Source organism: Podarcis raffonei, chromosome 1, assembly GCF_027172205.1.
Source record: "Podarcis raffonei isolate rPodRaf1 chromosome 1, rPodRaf1.pri, whole genome shotgun sequence".
NCBI lineage: Eukaryota > Metazoa > Chordata > Lepidosauria > Squamata > Lacertidae > Podarcis > Podarcis raffonei.
Window position 1 is genome coordinate 73,484,882 of NC_070602.1, and position 27,227 is coordinate 73,512,108.

Genomic DNA, 27,227 nt, shown 5'->3' on the forward strand with positions numbered 1-27,227 from the left:
CATGCCTGACGTCAAAGAAAAGCCTGTTTTCCCTTAATACATTGGAAAAATTGTTCATGCTTACGTAATGACTGCCCCCGTGCCACTGCCAAGGTCACTTGTGTGCATAGATTTATTTCCATCAAGGAGTCGGTAGTGCCTGGAGGCAGCTTACTTACACTTAGGCAAAAGACATCTTATTAGTCCCTATTTTGTAGACAAATCCAACATTAGAAGGCCATTCATAACTTTTATGTTCAAAAACAATTTATCATTGCATCATCCTCCATGATTCTGAGATTAGTATTAGAGGGGGAGAGAGTGGGATACTATGCATAACAGTCCCTTAGTAAGTCAAAATTTCCTTTTTGGAAGGCCTGGGTTTTCCATGAATTACCCTGGAGAATCAAAATGTACTGTGCTTTTCAGAGAGAGAGAGAGAGAGAGAGAGAGAGAGAGAGAGAGAGAGAGAGAGAATGAATTTAAAGGAAGGACAAGATGTATATGTGTAACATTTTTAGAGCTGCGATACCACACTCCCATTACGCTCAGATCAAAATTCGACTTCTCTCTAACATCCAGCTCAGATGGTGGTGCAGATGGTGAGTCTTGCAAGTTTCAAGCTGAAGCTGGCTGTACAAAGTGTTGATTGGCCAATCACCAATAAACCTATCCCCACGTTTCCAAGGCAGAGAAACAGGGTTTTGAAGTTTCCTTTAAAGTCAAAATTAGTAAGGTAATGAACGAACAAATAAAAGCATGGAGCATTTGGTGTGCATTATCTATCTGTGTGTGTGTGTGTGTGTGTGCGTGTGCACACGCACACACGTACACACCTCTGAACCCTCATGGTTGGGTTAGTGAGGTTGACAATTAAGTCAGTGTTCAATTTAACAACATGAGCAGGAGCCAAACTAACAAACTAGCCAAACTTGACAATTCACTGGAGCACATTGCAATATGTTTCAATACATGCTGAAACAGGGCTACAGTGAGTTCTGGCTGATATGCTGTTCTGGTGGAGCAGATGTCCAATGGGAGGAGGGAGTTGCTTAAGGGAGGGGTGGGAGGAAGGCCCATTCCCACTGATGGAATACCTGACAGAGTGGGTAGTATTCTATGTGATAAACAAGCATGAGAAGCCCTGCCAACGTAGTGGGTGAACTGTCATCATACCAAAGCAAATTCTCTTCGTTAGAAATTGCAATGCCAATCAATCACCCACCCATAATGAACTGGTCTGTCACATGAAATAATAAATAAATAAATTTATTATTTGTACCCCGCCCATCTGTCTGGGCTTCCCCAGCCACTCTGGGCGGCTTCCAACAAAGATTAAAAATACATTAAAATGTCACACATTAAAAACTTCCCTGAACAGGGCTGCCTTCAGATGTCTTCTAAATGTCAGGTAGTTGTTTATCTCTTTGACATCTGATGGGAGGGCGTTCCACAGGGCGGGCGCCACTACCGAGAAGGCCCTCTGCCTGGTTCCTTGTAACTTCGCTTCTCACAGTGAGGGAACCGCCAGAAGGCCATTGGCGCTGGACCTTAGTGTCCGGGCAGAAAAATGGGGGTGGAGACACTCCTTCAGGTATACTGGCCCGAGGCCATTTAGGGCTTTAAAGGTCAGTACCAACTCTCTGAATTGTGTTCAGAAACGTACTGGGAGCAAGGTTTTTTCTCCTGTTCCAGAGGGTAGGACCCAAACCAATGTATTCAAGTTACAAGAAAGGAGATTCTGACTAAACATTAAGAAGAACTTTCTGGCAGTAAGAGCTGTTTGAAAGTGGAACGGACTCCCTCAGGAGGTTGTGGAGTCTCCTTCATTGGAGGTTTTTAAGCAGAGGTTGGATGGCCATCTGTCATGGATGCTTCAGTTGAGATTCCTGTGCTGCATGAGGTTGGACTAGATGACCCTTGGGGTCCCTTCCAGCTCTACAATTCTAGGATTCTATTGATGGGATGGGCTGATCTGGGTCTTGTAGACACACCAAGAAATTGTTCCATTGAACATAGCAGGACTTACTGATTTGACATCTCATTTTAAAAGTAGCGCCAAATACTCTGAAATTGAAACTGAGTATAATATAGGCACATTGCTTGGCACGTAAAACATATCCAATGTTTAAAAGAGAAAAGTATTTTTATTTATTTATTGTGGCACTATAAATCTAGTTTAGAATTATTATTTTGTGTTTTAGAGTTGTCTAGTTCTTTCCAAATTAGACCCCAAATTAATTATTTGAATGCTATCCATAATAACTCTCAATCTTCCATAAGGAAGTTTTCCTTTAATTTTCCAAAAATAAATTCACACGGGCAGTTTGCAGTTTATAGGCCAAATGCCAAGAATTTATAATGGAAAATGCTAGTTAAATTGCTGTTTTCTGTCTAGAGTCCTGTTTAAAGCTTAATATTAAATCATGTAACATTGTGATGAAAGGTTTGTTTGTAAGATCTAAAGTTCACATTCACATCCAAATTCTAATATGAGGCACTAATATTTTCCTTCAATTTCTTTCCCCTTTTAATACTTAAGAGAACAAAAATGCCAAAACATTTTCACAAAGTCTTCTCAGCATACCACAATAAAGGAAGATGCAGCAGGCAGTGAGGAGAGTCACAGGCTGTTTCATAGCTAGTGGATGATCATTTACCTATGATTGCAACTTTACTGATATTGGCTGCTCCAGTGAGCTCAGTGCCTAATAGGTACATTTTTTCAAAAAAAAGTTGCAAGCCGTTAAGCATTGCTCATTTGAAACTAGAATTCATATAAATTGAATGTGTTTGGAAAGACTTCAGTACAGCACAGGCTTAAGTCCAGGCTGCTGCAAAGAGAAGTACCGTAAGTGGTGGCAGCAATCCATACCATTGCTGCTGTCACTAGCCAGAAGTTCATTTGCCATAAAGGTAAAGGTAAAGGTACCCCTGCCCGTACGGGCCAGTCTTGACAGACTCTAGGGTTGTGCGCTCATCTCACTCTAGAGGCCGGGAGCCAGCGCTGTCCGCAGACACTTCCGGGTCACGTGGCCAGCGTGACAAAGCTGCTCCGGCGAACTGGCACCAGAGCAGCACACGGAACGCCGTTTACCTTCCCGCTATAAAGCGGTACCTATTTATCTACTTGCACTTAAGGGTGCTTTCGAACTGCTAGGTGGGCAGGAGCTGGGACCGAACGACGGGAGCTCACCCCGCCGCGGGGATTCGAACCGCCGACCATGCAATTGGCAAGTCCTAGGCGCTGAGGTTTTACCCACAGCACCACCCGCATCCCTTTGCCATACAAGTGACCATTTTGCTGGTCTTGGGGGTTGGGGTAGGGGAGGGGGAAGGTAACCGTCGGCAAATGTTTTAATGGGGAAAGGAAGGTTGCACAGCAAGATGGATACGATAGGACACATGCAGAGAAGGCAGAACAGCTTGCAAATGGGAACAGAGAAAGGTGATACATTTGGAGGGAATAAAAGAACAGTGTGGAAACGAGGCAGCTTGCATGTGAGGTGGGTTTGTGGAAGCAAAGTGGTTCTCAAAAACTCCCTTATCTAGTTCTAGATAGTTATGGACAGTTAAATTGTTTATTTAGTGCCATTTCTGTACATTACAAAAATGTTCCAAGAAAAGAGATTACCTTCACAATAAAAGGAGTTAATAGGTATTCCTATTTATCTTAACAAATCATGTTAACATGTTAACACTCATATTTTATTAAAATGGTAGACATGTCATAAAGCAACCATCTGTTGGACCTGGTACCTTACTGATCAGTGGATAGCCTTAAATGACTGACTTAAATTAGAGGCTACCCACCAGGGTGGGGTTGCAGTGTGTGTGTGTGTGTGTGTGTCTGTCTGTCTGTCTGTCTGTCTGTGTGTGTGGTTGTGTTTGTGTGTAAGGAAATAATGCAGTTTGGATTTGGAGAAGGAGCAATGCAGAGCAGGGAGTTTTTAAACTGGAGGGGGTTTTTTTGGCTAAAACTGGAGGCAACTATTACTTTGTAGGGGCTCTCGTGCACAGCTGGTAGTTGTGTTGTCTGCTTTAGGAACCTGTTTGCTCAAATATTATCTGTTTGTGTATCCAGTAAACAGATTGATGTTAGAACGGTGCCACAAAACTTTAGTACTGTCTCTTTTCAATGAAAGTTTCAACTGCTGTGCAAAGTGGGATGAGAGCAGCACTTTCCTCTTTGAACAATTGTTAACACCATGATATACTGTACTTTTCCGTGTATAAGACAAGGTTTTTTTTACGTTAAAGTAATGTTTAAAAATTGGTGTCGTCTTATACATGGGTAGTGCAGAGTGGGGACTGGGGGTTGGTTGCTGCTGCGAGCAGGAGATTGTCATGGTGTTAGTGTGGGTGATTGGTGACTGTGGCAAGGGCTTTTTATGATTGGCTGCTGCAGTGGCAATTGGGCGGGCGATAGGTGGCGGCTGGAGGCAAGCTGTCAGACGTTAGGTGGCTTGTGCGTTGTGTGCGATAAGAAGCGTTGTTAAGGCAGGTGAGTGATTTTTGGCAACCCCCTCCAAAAAAAAAAAATGCTGAACAGCTCTGTGGGCTCCCCCCCAAAAAAAGCTCAACAACTCTGGGCAATCTCTCCCCATTTTTTGAGTCCCCCACGGGCGTGTTGTACACGAAAAAATACGGTATGTTTTTTCACTTTTAAACTATTATTTCATTCTACAAATTTAAGGTAAGGGAGTATTATTGTTTATAACTAGGCAGCTGGTCCTTCATGGGTTTCTATACATTGTCAAATCACATTTGCGTAATTTCTTCTTCTTTCTTCCTGAGAAGTTGTATGCTACTGAATGTACATAAACTGCTAGCAAGTGATTAACATTTTCCTCAAACAGAATAAAATATTCTACCACAGACCTCAAGTATTTCTTTCTAGGCAAAGTTTTAGTTCAGTAATGTGGCCCAAGGGGAAAAAGTGCAACACCTCCCTCCCCCCCGGGCCATCTTGTCAAAATGCTTAAATCATTTCCCCCCATATGGGACAATGTTATATTTTCTTATGCATAGTAGAGACAACACAAACACACTCACTCACTTACATCAGAGGGGAAATGTTTCAGGTACTAGCTTTCTCAGCAAATTGCATCGAAGCAGCATCAGGAAAATATTAGGAGCTTTCTATGTATTTTGCCTAGCACAATGGTCATTTAAATTCCATACCCGGGGTACTTTATACTTGGGTTCAATAGTGTGGATAACATTCTACTCAGTGGTGATTCATGGAGTAGTGAGGTCCACTAGGTGTTGGGTAGATTCATTCGGACTCCCCAATCCAGATCTCCCCATAACTGCACCATAACCTTGTCCCATCCTGATGGGTGCACTGCCATAATATTTACTCCTCCTGTGAGCTGCTGCTGATCCCACTGTAGCTAAATTTGGATCCTGCAGCTAACAAAGGGGCAGAGATTTTGGCCTGAACAAACTGCAGCTTCACTTCTCCTAGCTATCTTATGCATAGTATTGTACAATGCACTGAAAGAATGCATTAAATTAGGTGAGGTCATAATGGACTGAAAAGGTCCCCAGAATACCATGCAAGTAGTATTGCTCAATTTGTCTCTAAGGCTCCAGCATTGCAGACACGAATCTTGCAAGTTGCAAAAAAAAAAAAAAAAAAAGAGCCCCTACTCCCATGTAAAACCACAAGTGATACTTGTGCATCACCACTAGGAGTTACATACTCAGACCTGGCAAAAGGAAGCATATCGATGTAGTGTAGATATAGACAGATTGGGTACCAGAATTCCATCATTTATTGTTTATTTATCCTGCCTTTCCAGCCAAAATTGTGTCCAGCAAGTTGCCTACCAACAAAGGAAAGTACATCTAAAAACAATTCAAGAACAATACGAAAGAATTCAAATTTGTCACTTTTTTTTAAAGCCGAGAATCACCAGCCTGCCCTGCATCAAAACCAGCTTAAAATTATTCTGCGAGGCAACTTGAAACAAAATTGTCTCAGCTTGCTCCAGAAGGTCAGCAGCGTCAGTTAGTAAAACTTGCAAACTTCAAGGGGAAGAGCCATCTTCAAGTGAAATATCACTGCTGAACAGGTTTCACTCTTAGTCAATGCTAATATTGCTTCTCAACAGTAAGGCAATGGTAGCAGGGCCCCATCCAAAGATCTTGATATTTGGAGAAGCAATGGCAGGTAACACTCTCAGATGTTTTTATGCATCTTGCTAAAACACTTTGCACTTGTGTTAACATCCTTATCACGCCAAATTGTCTCCTTTATGTGTGACATGAAAAAGCTTACAATGATTTAAGTTGCAGCCCTTCTGAGTTCCAGAAATTAACCACACACTTTTTCCTAGACACACTTCTGCAATGAGAACACTTTCTGAAAAAGTATCTCAAAAAAATATACAGTATATATGATGAAGTGTGTGTGTGTTTGTGTGTGTGTGACAAAAGTTAGCAAAATGCAACACAAAAGTAAATGAATTAGTCAGAATTAAGACCCTGACTACAGATACACAATTTTTTAAAACTCCAAGAGTTCCTATTTTTAAGTGAGGGTTTATAATAAAAGCAAAATATAAAATAAATATTATATAATATTTATATAAAAACAACGCAACTGCTGCAGAATTGAAAAAGGTGTGTGGGTTCAAGATTTAGTTTTTCAGTCTCTTTACAAAGGACAAGTGTGCTGCTTCTATATCCAGGAACAAAATCCAAATCTTTTGATCAGAAAACAAACAGAGCTATGTTTGCCCTTATACTGCTGTACTTTGATATCTCATGCTCTCTACAATTATTTAGATGGTAAAAAGGGGAATTGTGAAAAGCACTATGCAACCACAAATGACATCATGCTAACCCTTGTTACTGAGTTCCACCCTCAGGTCAAATGCATATGAGTCACTGTCTAGCTTAAATGAATGATGTCATCTTATATTACCTCTTTAGCAACAAAATTCATGGGTGTCTTTCAATTGTCTGTTCTTAAAAGACCTGGTGCTATTATGTGATGTTACCAAGATTTTGGAGCGGGAAGTGGGGGAAGAATCCTTGTTGAAGCTGTAAAAAGGCAGGAAATGACCACATCGCTCTCACACCTTTGAAATGTGATGACATTCAGCAGGGAAAAAAATCCTTGAGTTGGAGTTACTGGTAACCAAATTAGGAACTCGAAAGCAAGAACCAAACAAAGCGTGAAACTAGGTTTTTAAACTAAAAGCAAACAAAGCACCCATTTACAGTGTTATCTCCTACATCTCTACTAAGAAGTAAGACCCATTGTGTTAAACGAGAACTAAGTGTGCTACTATTATGCTGTAGCCTAAAGACCTGTTGCTGTCAAATATATAAAACTGCACACTAAATACACATATCCCTCTTTAAAGGAAAATTATGGTATAGTTAGAATTAACTTAGAATTATTTTTTTGCAGCAGTGGAAGAGTTCTATATTATTTCAGGAGGATCCAAATTAAAATGAGCTACTTATAATAAATCTGATTAGCAGAGATAAGAGAGGATAAAGAAATAGGTGGAAGGGCACAATTTTCTTTAAAGATCATCCATCATTACACTTCAATTTTCAGTATGCAGAGATAGAACTACCTACTGAATCACTTACTCACTCACATTAAAAACAAGCTACAATACTATCATATCCATGTCTACTCCGAAGTAAATCCAACTGAGTTAATGTGCCTTACTGTGAGGTAAGTGGGTACAGGATTGCAGGCGGGTAGAGAAATCCAAATTTTAGGGTATCATTTTCTAACCAGACAGGCTTCATTTCCCCCCAAAGCCTTCTACTTCAGTGTTAAGACAATAGCTTTAAATTTGCATACATGATAATGTATTAAAATATACACTCGTCCTATATGGGGGGAATGGCAAAAATAAATAAAATTAACTTTTAATCCAAGCAACACCCACACCCCCACACCCCTTACATTTGGCATGCACAGATGCAGATTCCTGAATCCCAGTGAGAACCTAGGCTACCCTCTCTCATGTTAACAGAGCTTTCCATCAGCCTTAAAGCATACAACCTGTTCCTCCCTTCTGCCTTCTTATCTCTGCACTTCCTGAGAAGTCACCTGACCCATTCTATTTTGAATGTTTTCCACCCTCCTATGGATTTCCTCCAATCTGGCGTCACTTCACATGCAGTGTTCTGGATTTCTATGGCACCACTCTCTAGTGACTTCTACCATCAGCTAGAGAAGGATTCAACTGTCAGACTTTCTGTGATTCCTCTTAGTGCTAAGATGAAGCACTTGTATTGCCAGCATTGTATGGGTGTGTGCATGTAACCAAGAAACTAGTCATTATAGCGTTTAGCAACTGGATATTTTAAAAACAACAACAACATCCTAAGTAAACTTATTTTTATTTCAGTTTGCTTGGTCAAGTTCAAGTACAAACAGGGACCAGATTGCGTGATTCCCTCTAAAGTAATTCTGTTTTTCCAGATTCCAATGGACGTGCTCTACCAAGAGCCTGCAAGTTCATCTCTAGGTGTCTATGCTACAAAACAATAATATCCATGCTAAAGAAAAAGAAAAAGTTGCCTGAAGCAGAGCTGCACCACCTATTTAAACTACCGAAAATATTAACAATATTTGTTTTTTAAAAAGGTTCAACAGTGCGCTCCATCACTGACCCCAACACACACATCATGTAATCAACAGTCAGTTCATTTTCAGAAGCATGTTTCGATATGTCCTGGTGGTCAACACATCTGTGTATTTTGAGATAAAAGGAGGATGAAGAGGTTGCACTAACTTTCTTGCAGCTACATCTGTAAGGGCTCATCCAGATGACAGCTTTCTCTCTAGAGATGGTTTTAAAAAACAAGTGGGGGAAATGATTCCAGAAGAATAAGGCACCAATCAGGGAAACAACTGCTATTTTGAACTGTGTCTTATATACTGATCCTGTTAGCCTCTGCTCTGCCTTTTAAACTAGTAGGGATGAGCAAGCAGATAGTCACACAGTACTTGTATTGACTGTGGTTCACATGCAAAAATAGATCTTATGACTTGATACAAATGAAGGCTTTACTCCACCCCAACTCCTGACCATGTGTTACAGAGGAATGAAACAAACCATAAGCAGACCAGAGTCTGGCTTGTAATGGCATGTGAACCTGGGCTCCTGACTTGTCTCTTTCCAAATAAACCATGGGTTTATCCCTGGCAAATTAATTGCGGTTTGTTTGGAGAAAACAAAACACGAGCCCAGGTTCACATGCCGTGAGAAACCAGACTCCCTGATTTGCTTATGGTTTGTTTCCTCCCCCATACAGCATAGTCAGGGGCAAAAGTAAAGGAGCAAAGCAAAGCAATTGTGGTTTGATGCTGCATGCAGACACAGCCAATGAATTAGTATGCTAACAGTGGGTATAAAAGATAAAGCCTGAAATTTCCACTCCAATACCAAATGGAATCCAGTTCAGCTGCCTTTTGTGGTCCATTCAATCTGTGTTGCATTTTGTGGCCACTACAAATGTTCAGATCTCATTGGATCTGTTTTGGGGGTCCCACACCTGACTAGTTTCCCCACTCTAAATATATTTGCTTTGTACTTTTCAAAGACTTGGGTCTCCCCGCAGCCTGCTGATACCTCCCTCTTGTACATGAGCCATGCCACCTTTGGTTACATAAGGATTAGCAATCACGCCATAATGCTCTAAATAAAGGTAACAAAAGGATTGATTGCCACAAGATGTTCAGCTTGTGTAGGTCGCGTTGAAAAATATTTGATAAAAATTACAGAGTGCAGATCTATCAATGATGATTCATTATAGCAACTAAAAATGGACCCTCCCATATTTAGAAGCAGTTTTATCTCTGAATACTTCATGCTGGGGCCAATCAACAGGGAGTAGCTATCTCCCTAATGCACCATCTCTATGTGATATCCAGCAAAGTACGTAATCTCCTCAAGCCTCTCCGGAAGAAATATCGTCACAGTTTCTTCCACTCTGTCCTTTGGTCTAGTGGTTCTATTTCAACACCTGTGCTTGACAGCAAGAGTCACTTGTGCTACTTTGCTGACAAATCACTGAAATAGTGGCACAACATAACAGCTGCACCATAATGGAGACTTTCTCTGGGCAGGGGTGCCTATTCACCACTGCTACAACCCTTGATAGTTTTGTGCCGTCAAAATATTATTAACTGCTGAAGATGTTGAGCTTCCCAAAGGCAAGAAGGGCCTTAAAGATGCACTTTTGTTTACATTATTCTTTTGTTTGAAGTGGTACCTTGCTTTATTCAGAATTCAGATATGAGAAAGTATTTATAGATTTTTGCCTTTTGGGGGGGGGGATTTAATTTCTTTCAGCATTATGAGGATGTCTTTTGAAGGGAGATATATGACTTAAATATCAGAAGTCTTCTGCTTCTTGGTAAATGAAGAATCCACACTGTGTGCTTTTTTCACTCAATAGTCTCCCAACCCTCCAGAACAGATTTGGGGATGACATTGAAGATAAGGGGGGAAGAGAAGGAGGAAGTTTCATTGTACTAGCGCATTGCCTTCCACCAGTCAGCTGAATGCCCCAGAATTTTTAAATGTATGCCCAACTTCTGTTCACTATGTGTATGAATCGTACAGAATTGCATTTTTTTCCTTCGGGGTCATAACTTTAATACATTTATTTAATACGTTTGTATTGGTTTCACGGTTCTCTTTGCAAATTTTACCATTCTGTGATTCTATCACCTTCTATCTCTTTTTATATTGCCCCAATGGCAGAGGATGCTTCTCTGTTTTGAACTTTTAGTATCACTGTGTGTACTTTACAATTAATTGTAAACCAGGAAGAGAAAAGGCAGTTTTACCAGGAGATCATAATGTATAAATGAGGCCATTGTCTTAAGGGAGTAAGGTTTAAACACTCATATGTGGTAGTTAAAAAGAATTATAACAGGCTATTGTTTCCATGAATAGATTTCCCATGTAGCAATCAACACCTTATCATTAACATTAATCACCAGTCTTGAAGATCAAACAAGCACTTCTTGAAAGTTCTAACTTGGAGCATGGATGTTTTGCATAAAAGTCTGGATTTTAATGTAAGTAATGGTACCCACAAAAAGAGTCCTTTGTTTTCTTTTGATATTTATAGATTGATATAAAATCCAGTAAGTGCTATAATTCATAAGCTGTACATCTCCATGCCAAACTAAATGCTGCAAGCAACTGCATGTTAAGCTTTGCCCTGGCAATCTTTTTTTGTTTGCTTCTTTAATAAAACAAGCTGATGTATGATACAGTAATTTCAAGGAGTGCTCTGGCGGGGAGTGCTTACTCTATTCCCCTTGGGTCATTTTCCCACTCCATAACTCCCCTCCCCAATTTCTTTTCTTCCAGGAAGGAAAACAGCCAGGGGGGCAATTTTGAATAGAAAAACAATGCCAAGATGAAATGTTTAAGCAGCCCCTCCTCTCCCCACTGGCAGAAAAGCAGCTCTGGGGTGTCCCTGAGTGGTAAAAAGGTTCAAGGTTGAAGAATTAAGCTGATTCTCCTCTCCTTACTCAGCTCAAGGTCATAGCATTCTGCGCTTACTCTGACTTTAATGTTACATGCATGTGTGTATACAACCAAAACATCTATCTATTCCTTCTCTGTTGGAAGATGTTATGCTACTGTAGTAAACTCAATTAATGAATACCCCCACTGCACAAATAAAGGGAGCTAATGGGGGGGAAATCCGTAACCTTTCAATTCATTGTGATCTTGATGACTATGGCAGCTTCATTCCATTAACTTGAGCTATCTTATTCACAAATGTCTATGATTTTAAAAAGTCCAGATTTTTAAGGAACATTAATGTTACCCTTCAGTCATTACTCATACATGCAACAAGGATTACCCAAATGTAGGATTAGGGAGCTGGGACCATCACTGGGTCACAGGAATGTTTTGAGGTTGATTCCCGGTCTGCAATGGGCATCCTATATAGCACAAAGGCCCTGCTGCACTTTAGCACACAGATGGGATAAATGGGTAGGGCTCCAGACATTTCTATTTGTGGGTACCTTTTGGAAAATGTTGGGTGCCCTGGAATGTCAGCACAGTTGGACTTTTGTGCTAAGGGATGTACTTTCCTAAGTGCTCAGATCAAAACTGGAAATCAACTGTAATTTTCACAGTACTGTAATTTCAGTGGGTGGAAAGTGAGGTCAATGCTAAACTATTTGGATAAACCTCACTCCTTAGGCATCTGTTTTGTTTCACTCTTGCCATAATCTCAACGTTTTTTGGCCCAGTTCTCTCATGCGCATTAAGCACCACGCAAAGCACAATGGCTATATGTAATGCATTAGTGCTGTGCAGCTGGGACCACTGGCAGCTCCTGTGTATCAGAAAGGAGGTTAAGCCTGGCTGTGATACAAAAACCTAATTTCATACAAAACGTACCAACTTCCCATAAAGATCAAGCTCCAGGGAGAAATCATCGCAGGCCCGAAAGGACAGTGAGACACTATAAGAAAAGGTCAGTCCTGCAGCTGGCATTAAAATAACTTCCTAATCTGAAGCAAAGTTTCTCTAATTGCTTGTGTTACAGTGCTGTGTTCACACCCTATATGCACTCACGTAATGTGAGTGAGGCATTGGATATATTTGAAGTCAGATCATTATTACATTAAAGAATGGGGATGTCACTTTTTTTACTAGCTTCAAGAGGCTAGTGTAAGGCTGGTCTAGTGGCCTAGCCCTTTATAATCAGGTTACTCCAAAATACATGTAAATAGCAGGTGCTGTTTCTTTGCAGGCAAAGAAAATAGAACTTCTTGCTTTGTATTTGAAATAACAGTATTTCAATTTTTGCATGTGATTCTAAACTGATACTTCATCACAAAAAGCGCACATCATGCATAGTTAAAAAAACACACCACGCATTTCTTCATTGAAGTTTCTTTTTGATTGTAGCTAATAGCATGAGCTCAATTAGGGCGCATGCTAAATTGTTGTTTTTTTATAAAAAATAAAATGAGCACAACTGATAAGGAGAACAATGTTGTTGTTTTCATCCATTTAGTACTTCCTGTAATCTGGAAGGGTGAATACCCAAGCTGCAATCGCCATTTGGGTCAAATGAAAACCAACAAAGAAAAAGCCCCACCAATATAAAAGTCATGTCCTGACACAGATTAGTCAAATCTAAAAATACAAAGCAGTATATTTGGCAAAAATTAAAACAGACTGTTTCTTGCATGGGTGTGTGTGTAACGTTTTAAAAATTACAATATTCAGTTCTGAAGAATCTCTAAGTAGATATTCAGAAGATATGGCTAGAAGAAGAATATCCATTTATCCAAAACAGTAACTTTCAGTTTGGTTTCCTGCTGATATGAAACCTTTTAGGCATTTCTCTGAAATGCTGGAATCAGGAGCCCTACGGATCAGAAACTGGAACCTAACTCCCTGGGGCTGCAGGGAGTTGTTCCAGCTGAAGCTACCATGGCGCCACTGGTGCAGATAGAAGTCCCAGATCTACGATTTCCTACGGTCTTGGCAATTTGTTGCTAGGGAAGGTCAACAGGCTCAGCCTTTGTACCATGAGACTACTGGCCTTTAGCCAATGCTTCTCCCTGCTGCCTGTTTCAAGATACTTGTCCACCCTCAGTGCCTGACAATTTCAAAGCGAGACCCTGATGTGTGCCACTTTGTGTGCACATCACAATTCCCCAAAAGCACAGTACAAGAGCTGAATATAGTATTGGGTGTGGATTCTGCTATGTTTTAGAAGTGGACTTCTATTTTTTATAATTGGAAAAACAAGGAAGTACAGTGGTGCCCCGCAAGACGAATGCCTCGCAAAACGAAAAACGCGCAAGACGAAAGGGTTTTTCGGTTTTTGCGTTGCTTCGCTAGACGATTTTCCCTATGGGCTTGCTTCGCAAGACGAAAACGTATTGCGAGTTTGTTCGCTTTTTTCTTAAAGCCGCAGTTGCGACGGACTGTGCTTCGCAAGACGAAAAACATCGCAAGACGAAAAGACTCGCGGAACGAATTAATTTCGTCTTGCGAGGCACCACTGTATTTGGAAATGCATGAAAAATGAGTATTTAAATACAGAGGGGTTGCTGAACAAAATTTGCTGCGGCCAAGGTGAACTTGGAAATTCCCTGCCCATCCCCCTAACTTGAGCAATCAGGATAACTTGTGCAAAATGTGTAACTTGAAATGCAAACTTGTACTCATAATGTTGATTGTATACATAATTGCTTAGCATTACTATTCGAAAAAATCATGTTTTCTTAGTTTAGAATTCTGGGTTGTTTTTCAAAGCACAGAATATCCACACCTGATTTGTCTCACTGGTTTCCTTCGAAAAATCATCAAAATATTTAGTGAATGTTTTACTACAGTTCCATAAAGTATGCTTTAAAACAACTAAGAACACAGTAACATTTAATATGATTTTGAACATTTTGTAATGTTATAAAATATGACCTTCTCCCAATCTGACATTTTCCCACTAATGACATTAAAAAAAAGAAAAGCTCAAAGCAGAAGTGCTCATTTCAAAACAAAATTTCAACTCTCAACATTATATTCCAAAAGAATGCAGCAGGCACAGACCATAGTGTGTGGCAGTTATTTATTTGATGAATTATTTCCAATGTACTGATTTTCATCTGGGGAAACTACAAAAACATATGTCCAAAAATATACAATGTAACCATGACATAAGACTAATTCATACAGTAACTATGAGTCTGCCAGAAACATTAAAATGCTACCCATATAATAATGTATTTATAGAAAAAATGTAAATGTTTTTGAAGGGTAAGAAAGTGCACTTACCATAAAATGAATTAAGGAGATAAAAGTGTAATCCACTATCCTTTAAAAATCAAGTTATTGTATCAATTGTATTTATGTCATGATTAAATTGTGCATTTGTAGCTATATGTTTCTGCACATTTCCCTAGTGAAGGTTGCAACATTTGTCAGAAATTATTTATGAGAAAACTACTGCAGCGTTTGCTGCCTGCTTTCTGCATTTTTGTGTGGCTTCCTCTCTTTCTGGTTAATATTTTATTCTGGTCAGCTCTGGTTTTGGTAACGATTTTAAAGACACCATGTTGTGCCTTCACAGTGCTTACTGATGGAGAAGAACCTTCACTCCCAAAAAGAATTGTGGGACAGAAAATAAATAATACCAAACGAAAAACTGAGATAAATCTATATTGGCTTATGGGGGTGTACTCCATTGATAAGTTTTCCGCAGGAAGCTCCACTGACAGTGAATGAATGGGAGCTGTACAAGAGCACCAAAGCATTCCTGTACAGCTTCCACATCATTACAAGGGGTCCTTGAACAGGACAAGGCATCCCTGGATCGCACTCCTGGACTCTGACCAGGGCTATGCTTTCAATCCAATCTTTTCTAACAACAGCAAAAGTTACAAGTGATTTTAAAAAATCTTAAGTGTCATTTAGAATATCAAACAAGGCATTTCTTCAGCAGTAGTTCTTTTAGCGTAATTAAAATGTATTAGTTAAAAGTGATTCTGGTGGGTTTGCCCTGTACCAAATGTGCTAAAATAAATACACTCCATTCACGTCTCCCTTCCATAGACAAACATAGCCTGACACTTCTCAGCTTGAAAAACTGAGTGTACGTGTAAGATGTTTGTGTGGGGAATCCTTGCCTGTAAGCACCTTTGTGGCTCCTCTAGGAATAGAACGTTCTGCTTCTTTGCAAACTAAAACAAGATGGGGTTTTATTCTGAGGTTGTTTCCCTCCCTCCACAGCAGTATTTACAAATGCAAAAACAAAACTTTCCACAGATCTATATTATTCAGATGCAATTTTCACAATCACCTAGCTTTTTACTAAAAAAACCCACTTCCTCAAGGACATATGACAGGGCTCTCAGTTTGTACAACTCAACTCATCATTTGATTTCCTACAGATTACCGTATTTTTCCGTGTATAACATGCCCCCGTGTATAACACAACCCCTATTTTTTGGGACTCTAAATAAAGAAATCCCTCATATGCACTATTGATGTATAAAACGACCCCCAATTTTAAACTTGAAAAAATGGGGCGGGGGGAGTCTTATACACAGAAAAATACGGTATTTTTTACAAGTAGAACCAGTGTTAGAAACTCAGCTATATAAGCTAGGCACCAAATGGTTCCTTAAGCCAGGGTTACAGTCATCAAAACAGAATGTTTAGTTGGCATTTTGGGGCCATCTTCACTTGGTCACAAGTGGGCAACAGCCAGGTACAAGATGCACGTTGGCGATTTTCGAATGCTGAGTAGAACTTGATGCAAATATGACTGTATGGCCACTCATGAATTGGGCACTTGAACCACAGCTAAGAGAGAATGTTCATTTACCATAAACACCATGGCTCTTCTTAATTCTCAGCTGCTATTAACTATATATACACACACTCTTTGACCCTAATGGATTCAGGGGTCTCTCTAGCCAGCATGCAACCAATATCAACACTTTCCAGTTGTGAGAAGGATTTGCAGTGTGTGTGTGTATATATTCATCATTTTCAAAAAAAGCCAAAAACAAAACAAAGACTGGCTATAAAGTGAGCAAACAAATAGAAATGGGATGAATAAATTTTTCTTATAAAGCATATCCAGACCAAAGTGCAATATTAACACCTCTAGCAGTATATTATCCTCTACATTATGATTTTATGTGCATTTTATCAAATCTCTTGCAGATACTAGATGCCAACTGAGAGCTGATCCTTGAAGTAGAGGCCACCTTAGGTGAAAAGGGTAAGTGATAATGATGGGCCCTTGAATTTTGGAACAGGAAAGATTCTGTGAAAGAAAGCTAGCAGCATACCAAGGAAACAAAAGGGTTCTTTTTGGTAGCACGTAGAGAAGGGATTGGCTACCATTTCCCCTTCACTGAGAATTGGCAGGCTACACCGCTTACTCTAGATCTTGCCAAGTTCTGAATGAGTGTTTTATTTCTCCAGACTAATTATACATCAGCTGAGCAGTATTTGTTCCAGTTGCTCTATAACAGTCTTGTTGAATCATTGCTGGTTTCTTTAAAATAAAACATCACTACCTATTTTCACTGACGTATTATTACTATCATATACCATAATGTAATTGGTAGCGAAGGTTTAGGTTTGAAGTTAATCATTTAACATTTTAAATACAGCGACTGATAGCAATCTCAAGCTGTCTGAATCAAACAGAACATGCATAGGCTCCCTCACATTATTAATCAACACCTAGCTAATCTCATGTTTATACAGTCGCACCTTGGAAGTCGAACAGCTTAGTTCTCGAACATTTTGGCTCCCGAACGCAGCACACCCAGAAGTGAACTTTGCGAACTATTTTTGGAAGCTGAATGTCCGATGGGGCTTCTGCGGCTTCCGACTGGCTGCAGGAGCTTTCTACAGCCAATCAGAAGCCGCGCTTTGGTTTCCGAACGTTTTGGGAGTCGAACGGACTTCCGGAAAGGATTCTGTTTGGCTTCCAAGGTACGACTCTACAGCCTTTTATTTAAAAAGATGCCCCTCACCTAGCAGCTTGCTGCTGCCTGTGTCTTATGGGATGCCACGATTAGAGAAGCTGATAAGCTATTTCTCAAGAATAATTGTTTGTCCATCTAGCCCAATGCTGTCTACACTGAATAGCAACAGTTCTCTCATCACTTTTTATTATTATCATCGAGCATCTTGTTCTCACTGTGGCCACCCAAATGCCTATGGGTAACAGGACCAAATGCAACAGCACACTCCCTTGTGTTTTGCAGCAACTTGTATTCAAAGGCATATTGCCTCTGACAGCGGTGGTGGAACACAGCTCTTATAGCCAATAGTCACTGATAGGCTTGTCCACCATAAATTTATCTTATCCGCTTCCAAAGTGATCCAGGTAGGGTGTCGTCACTACTTCTTTGTAGGAGCAAATTTCATATTATAACTCTGTGCTGTGTGAAGAAGGGGCACACTCAGAGGTATGTTTTATGGGTGGGGAGTGCAGCTAGGAGACCTACAAGTAGAACCAGGCTCCTCTGCAAAGCCAAACCAACAGCCAGAAACAACATTTGACCTTATTATCCATACTGAGAACTTGAAATGACATGAAAACTTCCATGCTGGGAGTAATGTTGGCAGCTTTTAGTGCACAATAATTAGACTGAATTGCCACCACCACACACATATGATTCAGTTTTCCAGGACTGCAACCTTTGAGTTTTAGGTTCAAATGATCCCGAACCTTGAATAAATAAATAACAATAATAAAATTGCAAAGCCACCAAACTTCACGAGAATTTTTTTTTCTGAACCATGCCACAGTTCAGACTTAATTGAAAGTTAGCAATTGATGTGCCTTGGCTTTTTTATTTTGCAAAGTTTTAATTCAGATATATCGAGCACTTTTGCAGAGCTCAAGTCCTTGAAACCGGCTACCAGTGATTTGACCCTGTTCAACAGTTCTCTGCTGACTCTTTTCTTGTTTGTCATCACTAAGAATGTACAGTTTGTTCTAAAATGTCCTTGAAGAACTGGAGTATACTTAATGCCATTTAAATAGAGTTTGAAGCAATCCATTATCACACTTTGTACTACACAGAAACAGTAAACCGTTCGGCCTTTTAGGAGCCAGGACTGAAAGAAGTAAGAGCATAGGGCTTCTACCCATAGCAAATACTCAAATGCAAACAGCATCACATTGTTTTGCAAAGGAATCAAACAATGCGTATTTAGCAGTCCTCTAAATTTTGCTTTTGCAAATATAAACAATTAATTCATTGTCAGAATCCCAGAATGCAAATGCGGCTGACAGGTTCATATATTGCAATGTAACGCTTAAGAAGTTTCATGAAGCAAAACGTTGAAATATGAGCTTGCTATAGGATTTTGAATATACAGTACATACATATACACACCGGTCATCAATATGTCCAAGATAACATACTAAAAAATACAAAAGGCAGCAACATCCTACGGGCTGAAAGCTTAAAATGAGACAGCAAGAAAGAGTACGGAAAGCTTCACAGCGTGACGTGGTTTATTAGTGGCCTGAAAACAAAGGGGCAAAACAATTCTGTCCCTTAGAGTGAGAAGCCCTATTATGAAGCCTTTCAACTCCCCAAAGCGTTGCCTTTTGACTCCCTCTCTGCTGTAGGACAAACAAGAAAAGGTAATTAGTATTAGATGATGTTAGACGTTATGTAGCTTGTGACGCTTGTCTAACGAGCTGTCCTGCCAAATTATTATTTTCACATTATCAAAGGAGACGAATACGCACACTCAAAGGCAAGCATATCTGAAAGGGGATTAAAAAATTGTTTTCGTTTGTGAGGACAAAACTATGTGTTTTAAGTCAAATACAGGCTTCCTAGCTCCGTGCTTGGACAGCATTTGCAGGGTAGAAGTGGCAGCTGGGAGAGTTTGCTTAACTCTTATGCGGACTGATTCCTTAGCTGTGGTTCAAGTACCCAAATCATGAATAAAGCAAAGTGTGTGGCAGAGGGTGGAAAGCTATGTTGGTGTGATACTGAGCAAATGGTCATGACTATGCGCGCGCACACACAGTTCCACCTTCACCCATTTCCTCCTTCCTCTTCTCAATTGCCCCTTGCACACTGACCACCCTCGTTTCCATGCCACTGTCTACTGTTCTGCAGCCTCTTTTGCACGTGTGCACACAGACGCTCACTCACACCCATTTTATTATATACATTACTGTACCTTTAAGATGAACTGGCTTTTAAGAGCATGCCAGTCAGCTACCTTACTTAGAGAAGGTTAGGCAGCCTAACTTCATATAAATCCAGGATTGTGATGTGGCACTACAAATCCTTCACTGGGGGCTGTGTGATGACACTGTCAGATTTTTATTATAAGTAAATGTATATATTTCATATTCATGGATTCCCCATGGAGATTCTGGTTTTGACGAGCGCTGGTTGAAATGCAGTGTGTTTGTTCTCTTTTCCTCGTGTTCGTTTGGCTTAAAACACGACAGCACTCACTCAGTGGGCTTTTACTGCACATAAACATGGGCATTATAAAAACACCATGCTTAAACATTAGCATAATGATAACAATAATCACACTGTTCATTCATCCAGCTCTTCTGCAATCTAATTCTGCGGACTTGTAAAGAGACCTTTGTAATTGCAAGATGGGCATTTAAAGAATCTTTCAAATCCCCACTGGTGACATTGCAATATTGCCCAGTGTCTTGATCCTGCCAAAGTTCAAGACAACTGGTGGGAAGGGAAAAGTTCACCGTCAAATAAGCCTTTGCCAGCAGCAGCCCTAATATGATAATGAGAAAAAATGGTGTAGGATGCTGTTAGGCTGACCAGGTACAATTATGCTCCACATTAGTCTTGTTTTAATTCAGTCAGCTATGATTTCATAGCAGGACAATTTGAGGTTTGGGTGTTGAAGAGAGAGGCAGCTCAAACACTGGCACTCCGTTGTGCTTGGTAAAGAATGTGACTCATGAGTGGGAGAAAACAGTGTAATGAGAGTAATAGTTGTCCGTCCCCCACCCCTCAAGCACAGGCATACAACAGATATTTCATTTATTATGAAACAAGAGCCAGATTAAGTGAATAACTTTCCGTGTATTTACATGGGCACAAAATGTCACTTGGTCCAGCAGCCCTGCCCCTCCTAATGCATTCCTTCTCCTGTGTTGTATGCCTACATATCCTGCTGCACACAAATGATTAATATCTTTCAAGACCTTTAATATGGAACACATGTTTTCTTATTTCCTTTATTAACATAGCTTAGCATCACATACTATGCGGTGCTGTATGCTTACTATAATATGGAATAGGCAGCTACCATCCTTTGCCAGTTCCCTATTCAAATTATATTCCACACATTCAGAATTTCTCTCCAGTGTGTAAACAATTTAACATTTCATTTTATGGCAGATCATTCTCCGTAGGATATGGCATCATGCACTATGTTGATTCTGGAATATGTCTGTATAGCATACTGCCTATGTGATGTAATCTTGGCTCTGCAAAGGTCCCTTCAAATGAATTTGCCAGAAGGCAATCTCCCATATTGCAATCTTAGCAGCTGCCCAACTCAGGAATGGCCATTTAAAACTTATTAAAGTTACTCTGGCCAACAAGAAGAAAGAAACCAGGGAAGTTATTTTGGACTGTGACCATACAATGAAGAATAATTGCCTTCCACCACCCATGGAATAATGTATGCACACTCACCCTGCACACACACAAAGACTTAAAGACATTCAGAAAAATATGGTGCTTTGCTGAAGGGAGGGGAGTACATCTTTTTGGAGACTTTGACTATAAGCTTCTGGAAATGATTACCTGTTTGTTCAATATATCTCTAGCAAAATAAAGCTGGTGGCCAAGGATCACAGATAAAACAGAAATCCTGTAACAAATACACTTTCTTTTTCTGCTTTCCCCCCTCACTCCCTGCTTTTCTTATCTCGTTCTTCCTTGCACTATATGAAAGTTTTTGAAATCTGAACAATATATTAATACAATTTTTAAAAAATCAATGAAACAATCTAGATTTGACTGGGAGTTGTGAATTTCTATGTGCCTATTTCATATGATGCCTCAAATGGACGTCAAGGTGAGGATAAGCAATACAGTGGTACCTCTGGTTAAGAACTTAATTTGTTCCAGAGGTCCATTCTTAACCTGAAACTGTTGTTAACCTGAGGTACCACTTTAGCTAATGGGGGCTGCCGCTGCGTGATTTCTGTTCTCATCCTGAAGCAAAGTTCTTAACCCAAGGTACTATTTCTGGGTTCAGTCTGTAACCTGAAGCGTCTGTAACCTGAAGCGTCTGTAACCCGGGGTACCACTGTATTCAAATACCATCTTGCAACTCCAGTACAGTGGTACCTTGGGTTAAGTACTTAATTCGTTCCGGAGGTCTGTACTTAACCTGAAACTGTTCTTAACCCGAAGCACCACTTTAGCTAATGGGGCCTCCTGCTGCTGCCATGCCACCGGAGCACAATTTCTGTTCTCATCCTGAAGCAAAGTTCTTAACCTGAAGCAATATTTCTGGGTTAGCGGAGTCTGTAACCTGAAGCGTATGTAACCTGAGGTACCACTGTACATTGAAGCTAACAGTCAAAAGATTCTCTCACATATGTAGAATGTTGACAAGAAGCCAAAATGCTTTGCTGGACTAAGCCATTAGGCAAACAGCACCTTATGTACAGAACACCTAATGATATAATTCTGAGAGCTGCTTCACACATTATGCTATTAGAAATATATTTGCCACTGTTTATATACATGACAGGGAGCTGCAGCCAATACTATAAAATTCACAAGTTTTCAAACATGGGCTGCTTACATTACACAGTGGTACCTCAGGTTACATACGCTTCAGGTTACATACACTTCAGGTTACAGACTCCGCTAACCCAGAAATAGTGCTTCAGGTTAAGAACTTTGCTTTAGGATGAGAACAGAAATTGGGCTCCGGTGGCGCGGCGGCAGCAGGAGGCCCCATTAGCTAAAGTGGTGCTTCAGGTTAAGTACGGACCTCTGGAACGAATTAAGTACTTAACCTGAGGTACCACTGTATACATTTAAAATTGTAGTATGTGAAGAAGCTCTAATTCACAAAACAGGTCAAACAGATTACGTTACTCTATTTAAGATCTGTTAAATGTGAAAAAATGCATTGTGATAAGCAGCCAGAACTGGCCGAGGTCACCGAAATAGAGCTCGCTCAGAAACTAGGCCAGTGTTTATTGCTTGACATATTCAGCTTTATGAAAAAAATATAGCTCTGTTGACAGTATTTATTCTTGTAAATACATGGTACAAAAAGGCCAAGTCCTTAGAAAGCCCCAGGGACAGCTTAAATTATCTGAAATCTGGATTTTCAAGGGGTGGAATTAATTCTGATGTATTAACAGAGAACCCCTGTTTTGCTTCAGGTAGTAAAATAATACTCCCTCCCCCTTCACACCCCTCAAGATTCACTGCGGGATATTCAGTCACAGAACATGTGCGGAATTCTATTCCCAGTAATGTGCAGGTCTTTCAAAGAGCTCCAAACTTATTTTGGCTGAAAAATAAAAAGATAAACAGAGCCACCTTATACCTTTTTACTTCTAGAGGCATATGATGGGATCAAAATTGCCATGCACAGAATTCAACATGCATTGTGCAGGGGGAAGAGGGTTCTCCCAGACCCCACTCCCTAGGACACTACGTATAGATCAAGCATCACCACAGAACCTTGCTACAGGGTGGGAACCCAAGAGAGCAACACTCAGCGAGGTACCAGGTCAGGGATGGGCAAACTGCAGCTGGGGGCTGCTTGTGACCCTTGGCTTAATTTCATGCAGCCTTTGGCCTAATTTATATTTAATAAAAATAAAACTGAGAGGGGCAGGGGGCTCAGGTGGGTAGCAAAGGTGATGTCTAAAGGTGCCATGGTGCCCACAGCACTCATGCTGGAGACTCCCATCTTGTGGATAGGGAGAGCCCAAAGGAAGAAAAAGAGATACGTGAAGCGGGAAAGCCAGATGAACGAAGTGATGAGAAAAGGATGAGAAAAGCCCTCTGCCAGTTCAGATCACTACACCTCCTTTGGCAGCCTGTTAAGTGGGGAGGAAAGGGCAAACAGTCGTACCTTGGATCCCAAATGCCTTGCGAGTTGAATGTTTTGGCTCCCGAACGCTGCAAACCCGGAAGTGAGTGTTCCGGTTTGCGAATGTTCTTTGGAACCCAAACGTCTGAGCTTCCTGCAGCCAATCGGAAGCCACACCTTGGTTTCTGAACGTTTTGGAAGTCGAACGGACTTCCGGAATAGATTCCGTTTGACTTCCAAGGTATGACTGTATAATGTATTTAGTAGGGCTACACCAGTAAGATTAACAAGAACTGGTTTTATTTATTTGTTTCTGTTATATAGTTTTCAGTCTGGCCTCGAGCCTGCTCAGTTCCAACTTTCCTCAAGTACCACCTTTTGGCCACTAGGTGCCAACAACATCAACCATTGCTCATCACTGGATTCGCCCGCGCCTGTGACTGGCACGTGGACCATCAAGGCAAGGTAGTCTAGGGGCTGCCTCCAGAAGGAAAACCACTAGAAACACTTTGCACCTGCACACTGTCCTCTTTGCAACACAGTCATGGGTTCCAGTTATGAAAGTGACTAATGTATCTTCCAATGAAAATACAAGGATGAGAGTGGTGCACTGAACAAGGCTCTACCTTGGGCAGTTTGCCCAAGGACTCTCTGAAACATGGGTCTTGAACTGATCCTGCCCACAAAACCCTTTGCTCTGGTGCATGCAACTGCTGTGGGATAAGCTACTTTGAGACCATTTGTTGTGGTGGAAAAGAGAATAAAACTTTCCCAAGGAGTGCTTTGGTAGACTGAATGCATCCCACTGGACATAACCTATCCAGCATTGCAGTAAAACAGCTATACACACACACACACACACACCCCACCCTGCACCAAAATGGACAGTGCAGTTTGAGGGGAGAAATGCATGCAATGGCTTTGTTGAGACACAAGTTTTGATTCTCATGTTAACTTCAAAATGTTTTTAAAAGGTTACAAACTAACTATGTGATAATGTCCCAGTAATCTACAGATGCAGCATACACAAAATAATCTGTTTGGTTTTATGCAGCCCTTATGTCAATGTGCAAGGTTCTTAAAAAAAAAACGGCAACCCCCCCCCCCCCAAGCCCACATTCAAAATAATCCAAACCCCGACTCAAACCTTTTGATCTTTGCACAATATTAGCTGCTGCTAAGGGTGATCCTGCTGAGGGGTTGAATTTTTTTTTGAAGACTTACTTTAAAACACCACATGATACAGACAAGAGGCTGTGCCTAAAATATGAAATGCTAACTTTCATTTATATGACATGCTGTAGCATTTACGTAAATAAACCAGTGTTAGCTTATGTTTTTGATATTAGATACAATGCCCCTTAGAGAAGCCCTTGCTCAGCTCTTTTCTTCTGGCCTTGAGTAAATAAATCTACATTTCAGCTCAAGAATATGCTGCCACGTAAGCAGTTGGAGAGTTAGGTCTTTGTTCCCAAATGTTTGCAAAGCTGGAAGCTCTGGTCTTTCTTTCTTTTGGAAACTTGGTAACTGGAAAAGAGAAGGTGCAGATAAAAGTAAATTCTACCACCTTTCAAGAAGCACATGCAATAATTTAATTTCGGGCCCGTTCCAGATGGCAGGAGTGGCACCCGGATCCAAGGCTTCACTTGCAATACACATGAATGGTCTTTCAAAGTGACCTGCCAGCACAGCTGTCTGGCAGGCCTATGAAATGCTTTTATGTAAACAAGGTTGAATCCACCAGCAATCTATCATGTGGAATGTGCCTGCTGGGGAGAAAAGAGAAAGAAAGTACAAGGCTAAGAAGTTGCAGAACAAGATCTTAGGAGAATGAAAACAAGCTTCAGATGAGAATATAAAGTTAAGCAATGACAGAGAGTCAAAAGGAAAGAGAAATAAAAAGGACGCCAGGAATGGGGGAGGGGGAGTCAATACTTGGAGGCAAGTTCTGCCGAAATTAAGAGACCTTAACCTACAGGCACTTAGGTTCACAGTGTCAGACACTTTTCGAACATACTAAATGTGCTCGGGACCAGGACCTAATGCCAGATCTTCCCGATTCTGGGAAAGCTATCACTCTATATAAATGGTCACAGCTGGGGTTCTGGCATGGCACATCCTCCTTTCCCAGAGGGGATATACGGTACATATATAAGAAAGCAAACATGACATAGCCAAGCACGGAACAGACCTCTTGCCTTCCCCACTCCCAACAGAGCCCATGTATTCTCACGCACACATGTAATACAGTACACAGATAATTCTCTTTAGCTGGTAAATTGGCTAAATCAGTATGCAGCTATGTTCCAAATGACAGCAATTAAATTTGCAACACACCAATTTGATTGCATGTGAATGGAAGCAAAACAGAGAAACACATTAGGGACTGGCATTCTCCTTGCCAATGATACAATATGCATATTAAACTCCCTAAGGAGAGATGGCCATATTCCTTTCTCAGCTGCCTCCTTGTCTGTTCAAATATGGCATTATTATTATTATTATTATTATTATTATTTGTCGTGGGGAGGGTTTGGCAGAACATGCAGAGAAGTGCTTGAATAACAAAAACAGCATTATCTATCTTATTAATAGGTCCTGTTCTATTTTTGGAAGCAATATTCACTAGGAAAGCAAAGGCAACACTAGGCATTAATTCCTGCAGGCTCATTAGCTGCATTAAGTTACATGCACATCTGATTAACTGGCCTAAGCAAAACTAAACATATCAAAAGTTTGCAATTAATTCATAACAATGCTTCAGAACAGTTACCCAAAGCAATGGTCTCAACAACTCAATAAACCAATTCCAAAGGTAATTTGCACACATAGTTTATAAAGGCCCTGTAGCTCTTTTAAGCATATGTTTCTTTGATTATAAACAGCTGATGTACTACAGTAGGTTCAATTTTTCCAGACAGGCTTCCAAAAAAAGGATTACATTCACAGCATAATAAGATGAACTAAGTCATGGTATAAGCTGGAAGCACAATGTCAATTTTACCATACTCTGTCAATCTAATTTTGAGAGTGCTAAACTCCTATTGTTTATAAATTCTGATGTTCTCTCTCTGTCTCCCAATCTGACCACCTTGGTTAAAATGGCTTAAAATGCTTTTAAGAAATACAAGTTTTTCACATGCAGAAAACATACTGAAATTTGAAATATATTCTTAAAGGGTGCAATTCTACTCTCTGTTGCTGAAGGCACACAGTGATTGGGGGGGGGGGAGAGAAGACTCTCCTTTCCTCCATGCGGGAACCACATCCTATGGAATCCCATGACCCACATACAAAGTGGCAGCAGGAACGAGTACGCTGAGCAAAAGACCTGCAATGGTGAAGCCAGGCACCCAGCCACCTAAGTAGATGGTGTCCTCACCTGTCACATAGCAAAAGATGCTACACTTGCTGAATGGGAAGGGGTTGGAAAGAAGGAAGAGAAGGCCAACCCAACCTACTCCCTCATTTGTTCTCCCTTTCGCAAAACAGAGACCAGGATTATACTCTAAACCAATGCAGTAAGGAAAATACATGCAAGCCAGTGAAAAGTTCCTGCATGGTCTTTGGCCCTCTCACTCAGGAAAACTAGAAGAAATTGTACGTGAGCATCTTGTCTTGCTGCCGTGATGCATCAAGCTGCAGGACAGTGAGAAG

The 27,227-nt window shown here is 40.6% G+C and overlaps 1 protein-coding gene across 3 annotated transcripts in view; it reads right to left on the reverse strand.

The window, feature by feature from the left end:
• The window catches only part of KCNQ1 (potassium voltage-gated channel subfamily Q member 1), a 279,006-nt gene that overhangs the window by 119,152 nt on the left and 132,627 nt on the right, over positions 1-27,227 (reverse strand). Inside the window, exon 13 of one of the 3 annotated variants that reach the window (XM_053393737.1) lies at positions 24,512-25,097. The exons of the other annotated variants lie outside the window; for them this stretch is intronic. Coding sequence (XP_053249712.1) covers positions 25,028-25,097 — 70 coding nt within the window. The 3' untranslated portion in view covers positions 24,512-25,027. Of the gene's footprint in view, positions 1-24,511; positions 25,098-27,227 lie in introns of those variants that run through there. 3 annotated transcript variants of the gene reach the window in all.